The sequence below is a fragment of the Natator depressus genome, chromosome 5 (genome assembly GCF_965152275.1).
Source record: "Natator depressus isolate rNatDep1 chromosome 5, rNatDep2.hap1, whole genome shotgun sequence".
Lineage (NCBI taxonomy): Eukaryota > Metazoa > Chordata > Testudines > Cheloniidae > Natator > Natator depressus.
The window spans coordinates 87,555,798-87,577,547 of NC_134238.1; the positions used below are offsets into that span (position 1 = coordinate 87,555,798).

General features: G+C 45.6%; 1 protein-coding gene across 1 annotated transcript in view; it reads left to right on the top strand.

Moving 5' to 3' along the window:
• The window catches only part of FANCC (FA complementation group C), a 129,364-nt gene that overhangs the window by 79,608 nt on the left and 28,006 nt on the right, over positions 1–21,750 (top strand). Inside the window, exon 9 of the mRNA XM_074953155.1 lies at positions 8,966–9,018. Coding sequence (XP_074809256.1) covers positions 8,966–9,018 — 53 coding nt within the window. The remainder of the gene's footprint in view (positions 1–8,965; positions 9,019–21,750) is intronic.

The window sequence follows — 21,750 nt, forward strand, 5'->3', positions numbered from 1 at the left end:
ACCTCTGACCCCCCTGAGACAGAGATAGAAGAGGAAGAGATACTATCTCAAGCAGACCTGGATCATTCACCACGTGGCCCACACTCATCTTCTGCACCAGATGAAGTGGTGACGCCGTCTACCCCTAAGACACCAGATGACCTGAAACAGTTCCAAGAACTCTTCAAAAGAGTAGCAAACAGCCAAGAAATTGCCTTACATGAGGTTCAGGAGAAACAACATAAGTTCTTAAAAATCTTACAACCAGTATCATCGACCAAGATTTCCCTCCCCATGGATGAGGCTATAATAGAGCCTGCAGAGGTAATATGGCAAAGACCAGCATTGGCACCACCCACCAACAAAAAGGCTGACAGAAAATACTTCGTTCCAGCCAAAGGCATGGAATTTTTCTTTTCACACCCTCAAGCCTGTTCTCTGGTAGTAGAGGCTGTTAATCAGCACAGTAAACAGCCTCATTTCTCTCTTCACTGCAAGATAATGAACACAAGAGACTGAACCTCTTGGGTCGGAAAGTTTACTTGTCAGCCACCCTCCTGCTTAGAGTTGCCAACTATTCTGCTCTACTAGCAAATTATGACTACTCTAACTATAGTAAAATACAAGAGCTCATGGAAGACCTCCCTGAGCATAAACGTCCTCAACTCAACGCCATTATCAACGAGGGTCAGTTAATAGCCTGCACAGCGCTGCAAGCCTCAATGGATGTAGCGGACAACCACAACAGCTGTGGTTATGAGAAGAACATCATGGTTGCAGGCTTCGGGAATCCCAAAAGAACTACAGCTAAAAGTGGAGGACCTCCCCTTCGATAGGGATCAACTATTCTCGTCTCAAACAGATGACGTCCTCTATACCACGAAGGCCTCCCGAATGACGCTGCGTACACTAGGCATACACCCACCGCCTGACAAACGCCCTCACTGTACACCATATCAGAGGTCACGAGACACCTCGTTTAACCGTCAACAACCACGATACTTCACTCAGAACAAACCCAAACAACGGGCTCAGAGATGACAAGCTCCACAGAACCCGGCCTCGTCCACCCGTCCATCTACTTCTAAGCCACAATTTTGAAGTCTTGGTTGAGGGTATGCATGACCTCCTCACACCTCTAGCGCCAACAGATACCACATCCCAAAATTGTGGTCACCGCCTAAGCCCATTTTACCATGCCTGGGCTGCGATAACCACAGATCAATCGATTTTTGGAGATCGTACAATCTGGTTACACCATTCCTTTCACAGTCACCCCCCCCTACATTCCCCCCTTCCCTGTCCCTCTTCAGAGACCCCTCTCACGAGCACCTCCTGCAACAGGAAGTAGGCCGCCTCCTACTGCTGGGTGCTGTACAACCAGTACCACATCAATACCGACGGAGGGGTTTTTATTCCAAATATTTCCTGAGAGAGAAGAAAGAAGGGGGATTGAGACCAATCTTAGATCTCCAAAAATTCAAAAGGTTCATACACAACCACAGGTTCAAAATGGCCACTCTGGTCACAATAATCCCAGCACTAAATGTGGGGGACTGGTTTACAGCCCTCTACCTCCAAGATGCGTACTTCCCTATTACAATACATCCTGCCCACAGACAGTTCCTGAGGTTCACAGTTGGACACAACCACAGCCAATACAGGGTCCTTCCCTTCAGACTGTCCACTGCTCCCCGCGTATTCTCAGAAATGCTTGTGGTAGTAGCAGCACATTTTCGACACAAAGGAGTCATAATCTTCCCCTATTTAGATGATTGCCTACTCAAGGGTGCCAACCGACAAGAGACAGCAGGCATGCTAAAGACCACAATAGACCTGTTTCACCAGCTAGGTCTACAGATAAATGAAAAGAAATCCACTCTGGGACCAACCCAGCAACTGGAGTTTATTGGAGCCGACCTAGACTCCATACAAGCCAAGGCAATATTGCCAAACCACAGATTCACTACATTGACCAATCTTATTTTCACGGTGACCATCAGCCCACAAATTTCAGTGAGGACATGTCTTTAGATTCTGGGACATATGGCAGCTACGACTTTCGTAGTAAAGTATGCCAGACTCCATATGCGCTGTCTGCAGCACCAGTTGAGCACGGTCTATGCATCCAGCAAACACTCTCTGAACAGACATGTGACACTGCCATCAAGGGTTATCCTCTCTCTACAATGGTGGACACAGCCAGGGAATGTATGCTCCGGGATTCCCTTTCAACAAGACCCCCTCATCAGTGAGTATTCCAGCAGATTCTTCCCTGATAGGTTGGGGCGCCCACTTGTACCACAATGTACAAGGCAAGTGGTCTGCGACGGAAACCCGACTACACATCAATCTCCTGGAACTCCGCATGGTAAACAATGCATACCGACACTTGCTCCCATTCATACGAGAAACCTCAATCTCTATTCTCACCGACAATGTGGCGTGCATGTTTTACATCAATCGCCAAGGAGGAGCCAGGTCTCACTCGCTATGCGTAGAAGCCATGAATTTATGGAACTTCTGCATCTGCAACAATATAAACATCACAGCATCAGACCTATCAGGGTGCCAAAACACTACAGTCGACAACCTCAGCAGGCACGTCTCACAGGAACATGTGTGGGAAATCCATGACTGTGTTCTCGACACAATATTCCAAAAATGGGGTCACCCAGTAATCGACCTTTTCACCTCAGCCACAAATCACAAATGTCCCCTATTTTGCTCCAAGTCAGGCCTGGCACCGGGATCGTTAGGGGATGCCTTCCTCATCCCGTGAAACGCGTCACTCATGTACGCCTTCCCACCGATCCCACTGATCCCACTGGTCATCTGCAAGAAATGTCTTGACAGCGCATACGTCATTCTCATTGTCCCCACATGGCCCAGACAGACTTGATTTCCATACCTCTCACAGCTAGCAGTCTGTGCCCCACAACCGCTGCTTTTCCGGACGAACCTCCTGTCCCAGAACAAGGGCCTGACGCTCCATCCAGACCCAGTGAAACTCCATCTCAAAGCGTGGTTCCTCTCCGTTTCCAACATGGGGAATGGAACTGTTCAGAGAAAGTAAAACAGGTATTACTAAATAGCCATCGCCTCACCACTAAATATACTTACCGCCACAAGTGGAGAAGATTCTCCCTTTGGTGTCAGCAAAAACAGCTGGACACGACCAAGGCGCCTCTATCTATGATCCTAGACTACCTACTAGAACTGAAGGAAACGGGGTTAGCCATAAGCTCTATTAAAGTACACCTCACTGCCATTACGGCCCTCCACGCACAGATAGAAGGGGCTTCAATATTCGCTCACCCAACTACACAGTGCTTTCTAGCAGATATACAAAGCATGCACCCAGAAGTATGCCAACCTCCACCACCATGGGATCTCAATCTTGTGCTCAAATGTCTCACAAGACCACCCTTTGAGCCTCTAGCAACCTGCTCGCTCCTTCATATGTCAATGAAGGTCGCCTTTCTAGTGGCAATCACGTCTGCCAGACGTGTTAGCGAAATAGGACCGTTGATGGCTGAACCACCGTACACTGTATTTACCAAAGACAAAATCATGTTACGTCCTCACCCAAAATTCTTGCCCACAGTGACTACAAATTTTCATATTAACCAAACCATACACTTACCTGCCTTCTATTCCAAGCCACATAATGACTCCCAAGAAGCAACGTTGCACATGCTAGATGTCAGATGGGCTGTATCCTTTTACTTGGGCACAACTAAACCATTTCATAAGTCACCAAGACTATTTGTCTCTACAGCAGAGCACTCCAAGGGCTCTACAGTATTGACCCAGAGACTCTCTACCTGTATTCAAACTTGCTACCACCTGCATCACAAAGAACCCCCCCCCCCCCCCGTGGGCATCAGATCTCACTCAACGCGAGCCATGGCAACATTGACTGCTTTCTTGAACAATGTCCCCTTAATATATATTTGTAGAGCTGCAACCAGGACATTGGAGCACACTTTGCACAGCATTATGCTATCACCCAAGGCCTTGTCTCAAACTCTATCGTTGGCCTTACAGTGCTCTCATCACATACTTATACATAACTCCGAACCCTTATTGCCCCTGGTGGGGTACTGCTCTACAAGCACCTAGAGTGGACTACACACAGGGACACCACTCGAAGAAGAAGAAGTTACTCACCTTGTGCAGTAACGATGGTTCTTCGAGATGCGTCCCCCTGTGGGTGCTCCACTACCCACCCGCCTTCCCTCTACTTCGGAGTTCGCACAGCCGAGCTCTGCAGTAGAGAAGGAACGGAGGGGACAGTTGGGGGAGTGCATGCTACAGGAGGTGCCAACGGCTGCATGAGACTACTCCTGTGCGCGCCCTTTCCCTGACCGAGTACTGCTGCGAGAAATCTCCGATCTCCAGCGCAGGGACGCACCGACACCTAGAGTGGAGCACCCACAGGGGGACACATCTTGAAGAACCATCGTTACTGCACAAGATGAGTAACAACTTCTTCTTCGAGTTCTGGTCCCTATGTGTATTCCACTGTGGGTACACATGTTCTCCATGTGCCCGGAGCTGGAGCATTTTGAAAGCAGTGTTGGCTGCTCTGCACATGTGTCCTGGCTCACCTTGTGTCTCCTACCAAGGAAATAAAGGACGGGGTGTACTGACTTCCTCTCTAGTTCCTTCTCACTGCTGCTTGGTCTGGATTGGAACCCCCAACGTCCAAAGCTTAAACTTTCACACCTTTTGCAAGACTCCATCTTAGTTGCCAACAAGCATGGCTTCAAACTGTGTACTTGCCAAACTGGCAGTCCATGAGCTCTCCTTTCTGGGCGTCTGCGTAAATGCTGAAAAAATCTGTTCCCTCTATTACCACTCCTGCTGCGAGTTTTGCACGAGATTCAGTAGGATAGAGCACAAGTTATTCTCATTGTTCCCAACTGGCTCAGACGGTTTTGGTTCCCTAACCTCCTACACATGTCCCAGTCTCCTGACTCAAGGGAACAGCAATATCAGGTATCCCAAACAATGGCTGCTTCATCCTGGAGTCTGTTTTTTGGATGGGCATCATTCTTACAGCAATTGTGTAAAGCTGAACAGAACATCCTTTCTAATAGTAGTAAGGATTCCAGTAGGAAATATTACCTAGCTAAGTGGAAACCTTTCTCTGACTGGGCACATCAAAGACCTATTTCTCCAGAAGACACAGATACTCCTTTCATTCTGGACTACATTCTTTCCTTGAAGACAGCAGCTTTGTCCAATGGTTTCTAAAGGCTCACTTGACAGCAATCAGTGCATATCATTTGTCTTCACAGGGCTACTCGATCTTTGCCCACCCTCTGACTAGCAGATTCTAGAAAGGCCTGATCAGAACCTTTCTACCTATTCCTCAATGGGACTTGAACCTTGTTCTCTCAGTACTCACTAAGACTCCTTTTGAACCATTAGCTTCTTGGCCTATGTCTCTCCTATCCATGAAGGTTGCATTCCTGGTAGCCATCGCCTCAGCCAACAGGGTTGGTGAGCTTGAGGCATTGACGGCAGATCCTCCTAGCACTATATTTCTTAAGAACGAGGTTTCATTATGTTTACACCCTAAATTCACCCCCAGAGTACTCTCTGAGTTTCACCTGAACCAGTCAGTCCACTAAGAAGTACTGTGTTCTTCCCAAAGCCTCACGCATCTTCAGAAGAAAGGAGGCGCTATTCCATCGATGTTCGGCGAGCCATAGTCTTTTACCTGCAGAGAATGAAAATATTCAGGAAATCTAAACCAGTGTTTCTCAATGACTGGTTTGTGGACTGGTGCCAGTCCCTGAAATTTCCCTGACACACTTTAGGAAGGCAGCAAGCTGGTCCCTGGTATTAAAAAGTGCGAAACACTGCCCTAGACTATTTGTCATCATAGCAGAGAGGCTCAGGGGTCAGGCTATATCCTCCCAAAGAATCTTGAAATGGATCTTGGGCTGTATCTTGCTCTGCTGGCAGCTGTCTAATCTTCCCCCTCCTTATGGGGTAAGAGCTCAAGCAACATCTATGGCATCGCTTCAAGATGTGCCTCTGCTTGATATTTGTAAGGCAGCTGCGTAGAGCTCAATCTACATATTGGCTAAATGCATACCTTGGTACAGGAGTCCTCCACTGATGCATCTTTTGAAACAGCGGTCCTTTGTTTGGCTCTGCCATCTGTGATCGTGCATCGTACCTCCTATATGAATACTGTGTATCAATCAACCACAGTGGAATGTACACAAGGACCACAACTCAAAGAAAAAGAGAAAGCTACTTATCTTACAGTAAGTAGAGGTTCTTTGAGATGTATGATCCCTATCTGTATTCCACTATCTTCTCTCCTTTCCCTCTTCTTTGGGTCTTCTCTGATTCTTGATGGAGAGACGATCAGTTTGTCCCACCCTTTATCTCCTCAGTTGGAGGGGCAAGGTGAGCCAGGGTGCATGTGCGGACCAGTGGACGCTGCTTTCCACATTCTCCAGCTCCAGGCAGATGGAGCACGTGTGTGTCCACAGTGGAATACAGATAGGGACCACACATCTCAAAGAACCTTCAGTCAGGTAAGGTAAATAACTTTCTTTGCCAGTAGCCAATATTGGCTTTGTTTCCTTATACTCCCCCATCTGTCTGTATCCATCTACTGTCTCATGTCTTATCCTTAGATTGGAAAGCTGCTTGAGGTAAGGACCATCTTTTTGTTCTCTGTTTGTACAGTGCCTAGCACAATGAGATCTTGATCCATTACTACGATTCCTAGGGACTATGATAATGCAAGTAATAAATAACAATAAGCCATGGGCTCTGGTAATGACTCTGCTATTTCACTGCACCCTGCCACTGAGTTGGATGGAAAAGTTCTGTTCCTTGCACAAAGCGCATGTAGTTGGGCTTTGCTCCAAGAATAGGATTTGGTCCTCCAGTATCCAGTGGCAGTGTAACCACTGTTGACGCCACAAGCAAGTAAATGGCTTATTTGGTTATATAGTCACTTTTCTACCACTGTACTACTATAGGCAATGCACTAGCAACAGCTATAGTCAAGGCCCTGTGAGCTCTGTATCAAATTTGTCCTAAATTCTGCAGCAAGGGACCCAAGGCCTATGGGACTCAAGTACAGAAAGCTGGAAATTATGTCAATTTCAAATAAATTAAAATATGGATGTTTGTATTGAATTAAATATGAAAACTAATGATACAACCAGTATACTATTCCTTGGGTTACTTAATTTAAAAAATGATAAAAAATTGTATTTAACTCTAATTATATCTATGGTATAGAACGTGAAAGTATCATAAAGTGAAAATTTCATAAAACTTTTGTGGTGCTTGCCCTGAAACTTATGTAAAAATTGGTCTTTTTAAAAGCAAATGTACAAATGATGGTATTTTAAAAGATATACATGCTGTAGCTGAAAAAAATAAAATAAAACAAAGATGGTTACCCTAAAAAACTAAAAGGTATCAATATATTTTGTAAAGTACCTTAAAATAACAATATTTTCCTGTAAAAATCACATCCACCTAACTCGTCCATCTTCCAAGCACTGGATGTTTGGAGACTTCAGCCTTGCAACAAGCCGCATGCTGTTTTTCACACATGCCTAAAAAGCCGGCTATGAATACTCGTGAACACTAGGTGGCGTACGTTCAATATGACAACAAAACTACCGCTGTCTGACAGAAAAAATGAGTGTTAAAACATGAAAATGAGGTACCACCTAATATTTCCAATATGGTAAAGATAGCTGGGAGAAACAAGGAGCTGGCCTTTTTAGAGCTTTCCTTGACAGTTTATACTAATGGTTATAATTATTTTTTTTTAAGGTTTATGTGTCTGGTAAACTCTCCATTTACCTATAAGCTGTTTTTTTTTTTTTAAAAACAAAACACCTTTTTTTTTAAGGTGCTAGATGCTTTTCAGCTTGAACTAGATGCACAGAATTTTAATTTAAACTGGTGCTTCAGGCACTTTGGGTAAGGGCCATGGCAGTAAATACCACGTGGAAACACTATTCCATCCCTGGGTCCTGAAGTCTATAAAAAGCATTTTATTAGAAACTTTTTTTAAAAAAAATGGAATTATTCTTCAGGACTTGCTTTCTTACCAAATCTTTAGGTGTTTTCTTTATCAAAAAATTATGTTTGTCCCTCTTTTTTGTTTTATAAAAATTAAAATAAGGGTTTATGCAAGTGTTTATTTTGTTGCCACTGTTATGAGTGCTGTAAAAGAGCCTAAATCTTATAAGTGAAAAATATGGGTTTATTGTGGAGCTTACATTTACTAATATACCATCTCATTTAATAACTGCCATTAAATGTGATGGTCTTATGTGTGCTGTTATATAATGGCACAGAGAGGCTGAAAAAGTCACTAATTTAAAAACATATTTTTGGTCTCTAAGATGCAGTAAATGTTTTTAGGTAACATTAGAAATGCCAAGATACATAGAAGGGTATGGGATTATGAAAAAATGTGTCAGACCAAAGTGTATATTGTAGTTGCTGAACCACAGAGAAAAGAAGGCAAATTAATTTCTTGTCATTAGTTTTGTTGATGTAACCAGAACGTCAAAGTGCATCCAACAGGGCTAGTATACAGAGAAAAGGGAAAAAAAAGTTTGCTCATCTGCTCCTTTCTGTTGGCTGCAGGAGTTACATGCATAAAACCCCCTTTTCACCTGTCTGCCACCCATTAATATTTTCTAGATACTTGTCATACACAGTTCTAGATCCCAGATCTGTACATTTATGACCTGTCTAGTCTGCCTAGTGTAACTGTCAGTTTCATGTCTTCCTTGTTGTTTTTAAGGAGTCTAATCCTGGGATGCTGAGCCCTTTACAGGGTTTGGTCCAAGATCTCTAGTTTAGTAACTGCAGTATAGTAGTGTCCACTGGCAATGCTGTACATTGTACAATGAAAGCTAACTGTGTATGAGTTGCATCTTAATTAGGGTCTAATTTTCTTCCATTTCTTTTTTGATAGCCACAAGCAGCATGCCACCCTGCCATCTTCAAAATTGTTGATGAAATTTTCAAGTAAGTTTTGGTAACTTTTACAGTGAGGATTTTAAATGTTCAACTTTTAGACAGAATGTTGATATAAGGGTATATTGATTATAAACAGAGGACTGTGAGTTCGGAATTGTGGGGCCTAACTGTGTCACTGTTTAGATACGTGATCTCTGATAAACTCTGTACCTTAGTTTACTGTTCTGTAAAATGAGTATAATACCTGTGTCATGTAATATTGTGAAACCTAATGAATGTAGAGCACCTTGAGATCCTCATATAAAAGGCATTATGGCCTAGATCCACAAAGGTGACTCAGGCATGCTGATGAGAGAGGTGTATCCGAAGCCCTGCACCTCTCACAGAGTTAGGAACCTAAACCCAGGCTTCTATCTCTGCTTGCACTCCACAGTCAGGAACTCCTCTCCTAGAATCAGGTGGCTTAGCTGGCTAATCTTTTTTTGCAAGAATGAGTTAGGTGCCTGCCTCACTCCACACAAAATGGTGCAGGGCAGAGAAGAAGGAGGTGGTGGTGGTGCAGTTCAGTCAGCAGTTATAGCACTCATCCAGGATGTGGGAGACTCGGGTTCAATTTCCACCTCTGCCTGATTCTGAGAGTGGATTTGAACAGCAGTCTCTCAGCTCTCGGGAGAGTGCCCATACTACTGGGTGATGGGATATTCTGACATGGGTCTCCCTCAGTCTCCTGCTGAAGCTGGTCCACTATGTATAAACAGAGGCATTTTGTCAGAAAGAGAAAGTGAGAGAATGACTCTCTAGCCTGGTAGTTGGGGCACCCACCTGAGAGGTAGGAGACCCAGGGTCCAGTCTCCCGTCTCCCTGCTCCAGTGACTCTTCTATAACTATTTAGACATAGTGGAACAGCTTCAACAGGAGAGACTGAGGGAGCCCCACATAAAAATATCCCATAGTCTGTGGTTAGACCACTCTCCTGAGAGTTGGGAGACCCCTGTTCAGATCCTTTCTCAGAACTAGGCAGAAGGGGGAATTGAACCAGGGTCTCCCACATCCTTGGTGAGTGCTCTAACAACTGGACTAAAAGTTATAAGGTGGGCAGTGGCAGCACCACTACCTGCTGCTGCCACATTTTGAATGGGGCATGATCCGGTTAGGGGTGGTCTGAGTGTGTCTACAGGAGAGGGCCCTGGAAGCGAGACAGGCATTTTTCCATCTGTCTTCCCCTGATTTGTGGTTCACACTAGGGCATGGATGGGAAATAGGTGTCCAGATGCCTAGAATGAGGCAGCAGTGCACTTGTCCAGAAGCACAAATTTAGGAGCCTAAGGAATGTCTATAATGGAAATTTAGGTGCTGAGTGAGTTTAGGCTCCTACAGTGTTGGGCGGCAGCCACATGGGCCTTCTGTGGATTGCAGTGATGCCTTAAACTGGGATTTAGGTGCATAAATCTGTGCTTTAGGCATCTAAGTCCCTTTGGGTATCTGGGCCCAAGAACTATTGTTGATACAGCTGACTAGATTATACTTTGGCCCTCAAAACTGAATTTGTTTTATATTTCAAGACAAACTTGTGGTTGAAAGACAGTATGTTAAAATGTAAATACTCAATTATTGTACTGTTGGCAGTGTAAAGACTTGAGGATTAACTAATATATTTGCCCCTGTTGATAAGACATCGCACAAGTCTGCTGGCTATCTTCAGCTATGACAATGAATCTGATCTTTGTATTAGTAAGGTATTGAACAACCAGTAGATAAGGAATGTGTGTTTTTCAGTGCATTAAAAATAACCTGAAGCATTATACACAATTCGCCACATGGGGGCTTCCAATTCTTTGTAGTGGGTTTTCAGTGTTTTCTTTTTTTCTTTACTTGACTATCACTTGCACTCATTTATTTATATCATTCCTTTAAAAAGGCAAATAGGCTGTTTCACACTGATGAAGTAGCAGTTTTAAATATGTGATGGTATATTTAGTGTAAACCAGACATTTATGAGCCACAGCTCATCAAATGTTCTCCTTCATAAGGAAAAGCAGCTTTTAGGGATATATCTGTTTCCTGGGAATTGCATTAGATTGGATTTACAGCTCAGATGTGAGGTGTTCACTGGCGTAGGATTTGCTTTTCTCAATCACAGAATCTTAAAGTTGACCTGTCCTCAGGAAGGGCGAAAGTTTCTTTCACAATTATTTAAATGTTGAGGGATCTCCTTGGTGGTAGTTATAGAACATCTCTGATTGATGAGTTCCCTGATTAAGATGCAGGTGAGATGCTATTTCATATACATTTGGGAATCACTTAGTTTTCAGTGGTTTGATGTCTCAGAATAATAGAAATTGTAATCAGGGACCTGTGGGTTCTGTGGTATATACTGGACCTAAATTCTGCAACAAGGGTCCCAATTTCTGTGGCATAAAATTTCACAGCAAATTTAAATTCCTTTTTACAGCATGCAATATGTGTCTGACGACATCTGTCATCAGATGTCACCAATGTGGTGCTCTGCTCTATCCAATGTTGATAACAGTCGGCTGCATGCATATGTGTTCTCCCTGTATGCAGGAGTGGCAGGTTTGTGTAATTTTTGGTGGTGCCCAGAACAGGTCCAAGTCCCGCCCCTCCCAACACCTACCTTGTAAGCCAATATACAGTAACGCCTCACTTAAAGTCGTCCTGGTTAACGTTGTTTTGTTGTTATGTTGCTGATCAATTAGGGCAGTGGTTCTCAAACTTGTTTTTTCGCGGACCACTTGAAAATAGCTGCAGGTCTTGGCGGACCACTTAATGATCTTTCCAAATGTTGTTTGTGCCATTAGCTAACTATTGTAAAGCGCTTTGGATAAAAGTGCTATATTAATAATAATTAACGTTTTTTTCTTCTACACATAAAAGCACACAACTCATATTTTAATATCGGTAGTCTTAACCTTTCTAATGTGATGGATGTGCCCTCTCTCCCCCACCGGGGCAGCCCCCAAGCTGGGGCTGGGAAGGAGTGTGGGGGGGTCTCTCCCTCTCTCCTCCACCGCAGAAGCCCCCAAGCTGGGGCTGGGAATGAGGGGGGTCTCTCCCCCGCCACAGCAGCCACAGAGCTGAGGCTGGGAAGGAGGGCTGTCTCTCTCTGGCAGCTGCAGCCCTGGAGCTTGGGAAAGACACCTCTTTCTCTGGCCGCTGCAGGTCTGCACATCCCAAATTACCCCAACCCCCTCTTCTCACACCACTGCCCCCTCCCACTTCCTCCCTATTCCCCCCCCCCAAGTCCACCACCTGACCTTACATGTGCATCTTCTCCAGGGTCCAGGCACCTAATTAGTGGAGCCACGCCTGTGCGGCTCCACTAATTAGGTGGGTGGCCCTTCATTCTGTCATGTGCAGCCCCTCAGGTGCGCACCTGAGAGGGAACTATCCGCTGACCACCTGAATGGAGCTCACGGACCACAGTTTGAGAACCTCTGAATTAGAGAACATGATCTTTTAAAGTAGCGCAATTCTCCCTTATAACGTTGTTTGGCAGCTGCCTGCTTTGTCCACCACTTACAGAAAGCTAGCTGGTAGGGGGCTTGGAACCAGGGTGGGCGGGCAGCCCCCCTATCAGCTCCCCTAAGTTCCCTGTGTGGCAGCTGCCCAGCAAGCTGTCAATTGCTGGGCAGTTAAGGGGCCCTCCCCACACTCCCATGTGCTGCTCCAGCCCTCTGCCTTGGCACTGCTCCCGTGAACCTCCGGCTTGCTGTGTGGGGTGGGGGGAGGAGGACAGAGGGGTGCTGATGTCAGGGTGTCCCCTTCCTCCGCTCCTGCCCCCCATCTCCACAGAACAGTGGGGGGACACGACAGGACTCAGGACCGAGGGAGCTTGCTGGCAGCAGCTGCTGTCTCAACTTGCTGATCTAATTAAAAAGGCAATATACTTAGAGTGGGGTCAGCCAACTTAAATGGGCAATGCTTCTCTCTCTCTCTCTCTCTCTCTCTCTCTCTCTCACAGACACACACACACTGTGTGTGTGTGTGTCTGTCTCTCTGCCATTCTGTCTCCCCTCCCTCCATTCGTGCTGCCTTGTAGAGTGTAAGGCTGCATTAGCAATAATGTGTTAACCCTTGAGAGCTCAGCAGAGTGCTAGTTCATCATTTAGCAGTAAGGCATTTCCCTGACTTCACCACCTCAACCAAGTTTCACAATCATCTTTGCTGTGTACAGTATTAAATTGTTTGTTTAAAACTTATACTGTGTGTATGTATTAAAATATAGTCTTTCAAAAAAAAAAATTCACTGGAACCTACCCCCCCCCCTTACATTAATTCTTATGGGGAAATTGGATTCGCTTAACACCATTTTGTTTAAAGTAGCATTTTTCAGGAACATAACTATAACGTTAAGTGAGGAGTTACTATATATTTTTAAAAATAATGTAAAAGTGTGAGGGCTCTGGGGTGGGGCTGGTGATGAGGGGTTTGGGATGTGGGAGGGGCTCAGGCAGAGGGTTGGGGTGCAGGGATCAGGCCTGTGGGGTGGGGCTGGGGATGAGGGGTGCAGCGGTGTGGGAGGAGACTCAGGGCTAGGGCAGAGGGTTGGGGTGAGGGCTCTGGGCTGGTGATTAGGAGTTTGAGGTGCAGGCAGGCCAGAGAGGAGGACTCCCCCCAGCCCTCTCCCCGCCGGCAGCAGCAAGCTCCAGGGGAGGGGCTCCCCTCTTCCCCCTTGCACCACACTCACCTCATACCACTGCCAGTGTGCATGCTCCTAGAGCCCCTCTGAGGTCCAGGAAGCCCCCTCGCCTCCCCTGTGATGGGTGCAAGGGCGGAGACTGCCATCACATGTGTGCCTCCTCTCCTGCTGCTGCCCCTCACTGTAGCCTCACTGGGGGTGGGGCCGCCCCTTGTCCAGCGTGGAGAAGGAGCAGTGACTGCGGGCAGGGCAGCCCCCTGTGCTGGTGAAGGGTCCTGCTGGAAAAGGGAAGGGTCTGAAACGGAAGGGCAGGGGCAGGGGCAGCCTGCCCTGGCACTAGTGGGAGGGGGGCATTAGGACCTTGCGGCAGCAGTTGATGCCGGGAGCCAGCAGAGCTGAGGCAGCGTGGAGCTGTAGGGACATTCCGGGGCCAGGGGAGGCGCGTGGGGGGAGCAAGTGGGGACCGGGGGACACTCAGGTGAGGTGCTTGGGGGCAGCAGGTGGGGATGGGGGAGAGACCCAGACCCACACATTGGTGGAGCCTGGGCACCAAGGGCCCATACAACTCACCACCCCGCCTGTGTGCTGTCCCAGCGCTGCACAGATAGCTTGCACAGCAGATCTCGAGCGAACCACCCAATGACCACAGGCTCCGATAAGGTACGAAGGCACCCAGCCAGGTTTATTGCCAAATGAAACGCAGTCTCTAGCTCCCCAGATCAGATGTCTACAGTTCTGCTAGTACATATGTGCTCCCTGACAATGGACCGGCTCAGTCAGTGATGGGATTTACCACTGCCCCCTAGGCCAGACAAAGACACCTACTTGGGGTGCATTCTTATACACAAGTACAAACAAGTTACACATCACTCTGATGTATTGAGGTACAACCCCTCTACATGTTAGGGTGCCGCCTCTCACCTGGTACATGTTGGTTTGAACAAAACAACTTTATCCATCGTATCCTTTTGACCCTGTCTTTGGGATACGTCAGCATCTGTGTGGAATGTACTAGTATCAGAATGTTCTTGGTACCATCCTTGCACATGTTTATATCTCTAGTGTCCAGTACCTTTTAGGTATGTGTGTTTTTGCAACATCAGCCCTCTCCTTGCCAGACTATGTGCAGGACCTGTCTCTTGCTCACAGCTTAACTTCGCTTTTTGTTAACGAAGTCTTGACCATTACTTTAGTTCAGGCATTATGCCTCATACCGGGCCTCTGATACAAGGGTTTCTGTTTCATGGCCTCATCTTACTACAGGGGGGTGGGGGTGGAGGTGGGGAATAGGAAACCCTTAAAGAAAGTTTAAATATACATTCCCTTGTGATTTTGTTTGTGAATATGCTGTAAAACCAGTGGGATTGTCTAGAATTTATTTTGAACTGTGGAACTCCTTGCCAGAGGATGTTGTGCAGGCCAAGACTATAACAGGGTTCAAAAAAGAACTAGATAAATTCATGGAGGATAGTCCATCAATGGCTATTAGCCAGGATGGGCAGGGATGGTGTCTCTAGCCTCTGTTTGCCAGAAGCTGGGAATGCGCGACAGGGGATGGATTACTTGATGATTACCTGTTCTGTTCATTCCCTCTGGGGCACATGGCATTGCTATCTACACCAACATTCCACACAAAGATGGACTACAAGCAATCAGGAACAGTATCCCTGATAATGTCACAGCAAAACTGGTGGCTGAACTTTGTGACTTTGTCCTCACCCACAACTATTTCACATTTGGTAACAATGTATACCTTCAAGTCAGCGGCACTGCTATGGGTATCCGCATGGCCCCACAGTATGCCAACATTTTTATGGCTGACTTAGAACAATGCTTCCTCAGCTCTCGTCCCCTAACGCCCCTACTCTACTTGCGCTACATTGATGACATCTTCATCATCTGGACCCATGGAAAAGAAGCCCTTGAGGAATTCCACCATGATTTCAACAATTTCCATCCCACCATCAACTTCGGCCTGGACCAGTCCACACAAGAGATCCACTTCCTGGACACTACAGTGCTAATAAGCAATAGTCACGTAAACACCACCCTATACCGGAAACCTACTGACCACTAGACTTACCTACATGCATCCAGCTTTCATCCAGACCACACCACACGATCCATTGTCTGCAGCCAAGCTCTAAGATACAACCACATTTGCTCCAACCCCTCAGACAGAGACAAACACCTACAAGATCTCTATCAAGCGTTCTTACAACTACAATACTCACCTGCTGAGGTGAAGAAACAGATTGATCGAACGAGAAGAGTACCCAGAAGTCACCTTCTACAGGACAGGCCCAACAAAGAAATAACAGAACGCCACTAGCCATCACCTTCAGCCCCCAACTAAAACCTCTCCAGCGCATCATAAAGGATCTCCTAATTCAGAATCATGGGTGAGTGCTACACCCGAATCCTCAGGTGCTGCGTACAAGAGCATGGTTCATCAGTGATTAAATGCACAGGAGGTTCACTGTTCATTCTGGACTGCCATTGTTCTGCTTAATAGTAGAAAACCTTCCACAAGAGTGGCTTACCTTAGTAACTGGAAACGCTTGTTCATATGGGCCTCACATGATGTGTCACTTTGATTCAAACAATTCTGGACTAGCTCTTACATCTTAAGGAGTCAGGTCAAGCCCTCAGCTCCATTAGAGTACATCTGGCTGCTATCTCAGTGTATCACTTGTGAATCAAGGGTAGAACTGTTTTTACTAATCCTATCATGACTAGATAGTTTGTTCCCTATGGAACAAATGGATTCAGGGTCCATTGCCAACTTGGGATTTAAATTTAGTGTTGTTTATTCTTATGGGACCTCCATTTCACCCTTTAGCTTCCTGCTCACTTCTGCACCTCTCAATCAAGACGGCTTTCATAGTGCCTGTCACCTCCTTTAGGAGAGTGGGAGTGTTATGTGCACCGTTTTCTACAAAGACAAGGTCCAACTTAGGCCTCGCTCTAAGTTTCTGTGTGAGACTGATTTTCACCTGAATCAGTCAATACACTTAATGGTTTCCTTAATTGTTTCCTTCCAAACGTCCCAAGCTCACAAAGATGAATGAAGGCTGCACGCTCTGGATGAACATAGGGCTTTGGCTTTTTGCCTGGTGAAGAAAATGCCTTTCAGGGTTCTTTTCAGCTATTTGTTTCCTATGTGGAACAAATGAGAGGTCAACCTGATACAGCACAGCGACTGTCAAAATGGATTACCAGCTGCATTACTATGTGGCGTTCTTCGAGGAGCGTCCCTGTGGGTGCTCCACTTTAGGTGTCTTGGCGCCCTGCACTTCTAATCGGAGATTTGTATATAGCAGTGCCCCGGCTGGCCACTCACGTGCGGCAGCCATCTCACATCGCTCCAAGTGGTTATCCCATGTGCGCAGCCAACCATCTCCCAGTTCCTTCTCTATTGCCTTTGGCTTTGGTCAGAACAAGAGCAGCGCCCTCACGGCTTTAGCTATTTCTATTATTTCAGTTCTTTCCTAGCTAGTATCTCTCTCCCTTAATTTCTCCTTTAATTTTCTTTTACCATATTAAAAAAAACCCTTCTTTTTCCTACTCCTCCCCTTTCCCCTGCCTCAGGCGGGTGACTCCCAATGACATAAGAGGCATAAGAACAGATTATTCCCATTCTTCCTTTCCACATAGCCTCAGAAATGCCTGGTTCTTCAGGCTTCAAACACTGTCTTATTTGTAGACTCTCTATACTGGTCTCCGATGGCCATACACAGTGTGTCTGTTGCCTGGGGGAGACACATATGTCTCAAAAGTGTCCCCACTGCAAAAAACTGACAGGACAAGGAAGCCTAGGGATCTCCAGTTGAAATTCCTGCTAATGGAGAAATCCCTTAGACCAGCCTCTGACCCAGAGTCCAGGATACTTCCTGGCCAGTGGTCACCAACAGCAGCCTCAGACATGGGATCCTCCTCTAAAAAGGCAACTAAGGACTCTGTTCCTAAAAAAGCCACAAAAAAGAGGTCTCACTCTTTACCACAGTGAGATTCCACTCAGAAAAAGCGATCTCCGACCGCAGAGTCTGCCCCGGTACCAATGGCACCAAGATGTCCCAAGGAGCTAAAGACCCGGTGCGATCTAGCTCTCATGGATGGAGCCGAAGAAAACCCAGACAATGGCACCACCTGCCGCACTGATACAATGCAGCAAGCCTGTGGCACCAGCAGCCCTTCCTTCCTCTGAGTTCCAGCCAGAGTCTACCTCTGTCCTCGATACTGTGCCTCCTGGTACCGCAACAATTTATCAGACAGGCAAACCTCCTGATTACTTCAACTGTGGGGATTCCGCTTTTTTGGCACCAACGGCACCCCAGCCAGACTGGGACCAAGCTTGGCTATTACCCCTGCAGGCTTAGTCCCTCCTCTTTTCCAGCAATAAGGAGGAGGAAGTGGAGGCAAGGATGTACACCCCTCGCCATTCCTCACCCAAACCTGGACCCTCGTGCACCAAACATCTCTGGATGGAAGAGGCTGGCAGGCTCCACAATGGGTGCCACCCTCCCTGCTCTCCCATCGCACTGGACATACTGGGACCCATGGGCATTATACATCAGGCCCCCCAACCCACCCAGGTCCAGAACAACACAATCACCTTCACCACCTGCCCAAGCTCCCTCAGAAATGTTGGAGGAGGAAGTAGAAGAACTTGAGGATGTGCCTGAGGGCGATACCATCCCACCTACCCATATCTCTTCTTCGTCACAGATGAAACAATAATGCTGCCACCCCACACATCTAGAGACGACTTTAAATCCTTTCAAGATCTGTTTAAATGGGTAGCTGACTCCCTTGACATATCATAGCAGGGCTACCAGAGAGAGAACATAAACCAATAGATATACTCCAGGTTCTCCATTAGCCAAGTTTGCACTATCCATTAATGCAGCCATTATGGACCCGGCAAAAATTGTCTGGCAGACACCAGCCACAGCTCCGCCTTCTTGTAAGAGATCCGACAAGAAGTACTATGTACTGGCTAAGGGGGCTGAGCTTTTTTTTCAAACTCATTGGCGGTAGAAGTGGTTAATCAAAGGGGGAAGCTACATCAGTCAAGAACTACCCCTTACAATAAAGACTGGAAAAGACTAGACCTTTTCGAAAGGAAAGCCTACTCGTTGGCTACCCTCCAATTCTGCATAGCCAACTACTCGGCCTTACTAGCCAAATACATACACAACATGTTTTCTCACATGGCAACCTTTATTGAACATCTTCCAGAAGACAAAAAGGAGCACTACAAGGCCAACATTTCAGAAGGTTCCCTCATTGCCAGAATGGCCCTGCAGGCTTCTCTTGATTCTGTTGGCATGGTGGCATGATCCATCGCTATGTCTATAGTCATGTGTAGGGCTTCCTGCCTCCATCTTTCCAGATTTCCCAGGGAAGTTCAAGCAGCCGTAGAGGACATACCTTTTGAAGGCCAAAAATTGTTTGCAGCGAGCACAGACGTCTCCTTGCACACCTTGAAGGACTCCCAGGCAACGTTAAAGACACTTGGAATCTAAGTCCCTGCAAACAAAAAAGAAACAAGGCAGATTCTATAATCAGTGATTCTGGACTTCCCCATACACCCAACCTCAAAGACACTAGAACCAATGCTGCAAACAGAGACAGACGAGACGCTGACAACCTTGCACCAACATGGCCCAGACAAACATGGTTTCCATGAGTTAGTGTTTTGGATTATTTTATCCCAGACATATTAGCTTTTGTTTTTCCAAGTTGAATCTTACTCAATTGTTTTCGGCTCATGTATCTAACCTCTAGAGGTTCCTTTGTAATGTTTCTCTGTTTTTGCTGGTGATCACATCTACTTCCAATTTAGTATCATCTCTGAATTTTAGCAATATAATATGTACTCCTCTTCCAGATCATTAATGAAAATGTTAAATAAGACACTAACACTGATTTTCGTGGTATCCCACTAGACCTCTTACCCTGAACTTGCTATACTGTTCCCAGGAGAATCTGCTTTTGGAGAATCTGCTTTTTCTATCATTACATGCTCTTCAAAGAGGGGAATGGAAAGTAGTTTTCCCTGCCCTTAGCTTTAGCTGCCTTTACACTGCCTGCTAGACTTGCTCAGGGTTACACATTGTGTCCTGTGGAGCGACAATTTAAGCGTTTCACCTGCCCGACAGATGAGACTGCCTGGATTGATTTTGTTATTTCACAACTGAAATCATTGCGGAGTGCACGAGGCTCTGATTATGCTACTGCTGTACCAACTGCAGCTGTACAATATGATTTTGGTACAACATTCATCTGCTGAATTGGAATTAATTTGCAAACTGCATACAATTAACTTAGGCTTGAATAAAGACTGGGAGTGGATGGGTCATTACAGAAAGTAAAACTATTTCCCCATGTTTATCCCCCCCCGCCCGCTGTTCCTCAGACGTTCTTGTCAACTGCTGGAAATGGCCCACCTTGATTATCACTACAAAAGTGATAACCCCCCCCCCACCCCCGCCCCCGCTCTCCTGCTGGTAATAGCTCACCTTACCTGATCACTCTCGTTCCAGTGTGTATGGTAACACCCATTATTTCATGTTCTCTGTGTATATAAATCTCCCCATTGTATTTTCCACTGAATGCATCCAATGAAGTGAGCTGTAGCTCACGAAAGCTTATGCTCAAATAAATTTGTTAGTCTCTAAGGTGCCACAAGTCCTCCTTATCTCTGTTTATGTTGCTGTTTACTTTTCTAAATCACTAAGCTGTAACTGTATTACTAAATTATAAAGTTCCATCTCTTTGTGTGGTCTTTTCAATTTTTTAAATCTTTTCTTTGCCTAATCTAAATATGAATTGGGTTGAACTTTCTTCTTGGAACCTATAGTGAGAGAGCAACTGTGAACAATGAACAATTTTAGGCAATGTGAATGCTATTCTTGCACCTTGCAATATGGCCAAGTGGATTCTACTTGTTGAATCTTAGGCCATGTCTACATGGGAACACTCGGGAAAGTTAAGGCAAGTTGTCCAATTGTATGAAGTCAATACTAATAAATTAGAGCATGTTAAAGTACCTTCCTCCTCACCCAGGCGGATGATAGAATTTAGGAGTAAAGTGCATTTATTTAGCTGTAATTTGAGAGATTAAGCTACAGCAAATGGAGGCCGCTTACTCCTGAACAAGAGCATCCATGTGGGGATTTAATATGCTTTAATGTAGGCATGTTGACGTCACACCTTCAGTTTATTGGACTTAACTTTTCTGAGTTTCCCCTTGTAAACAAGTCCTGGAACTGCTTATGGGCTCTGATCCAGCTAAGCACTTAAGCACATGCTAAATGTAAAGTATGTGAGTAGTTCAACTGAAGCTTAAAGTTAACTTTGTGCTTAAGTGCTTTGCAGGATTGGAGTTTTAAAAAGCCATTTTTTATGCCAGCCTGCTTTTTTAATGTTGCCCTTTTTTCCCTGCCCTACAATTTGTTGCAGATGCAAACCCTATCATGTAGACACCTAAGTACATAGCTGCCCCATTTAGACCTCTAAATGCATGGGTCAGAGCTGCAAAAAAAAAAAAAAAGAGTCTCGATCTGTCCTCCTTTAAAAATTAAGCTCAAAGTGTGAAATATTTGTCAAAGGACAATGTTGTGTTTATCACAAAAGGTGTGTGTGTTTGTGTGTGTGTGTTCTTTAAAAAATGTTAAAGTGAAGTTAAAAGAAAAAAGAAAAGGAGTACTTGTGGCACCTTAGAGACTAACCAGTTTATTTGAGCATGAGCTTTCGTGAGCTACAGCTCACTTCATCGGATGCATAGCATATCGTGTTTCCACGATATGCTATGCATCCGATGAAGTGAGCTGTAGCTCACGAAAGCTCATGCTCAAATAAACTGGTTAGTCTCTAAGGTGCCACAAGTACTCCTTTTCTTTTTTCTTTTTACGAATACAGACTAACACGGCTGTTACTCTGAAAAGTGAAGTTAGTTTCTTCAGTTTTCATGCTGGCATTATCGCCTGATGAGTTCAGACACAGCTCAAGGCTACAATATAGAAAGAATGCGCTCTCTCTGTCTGTCTGTCTCTCTCTCTTTATCCTTCAGTTAAAAGCTGTGTGATTAACAGACTAATAATCTGACCTGTCGT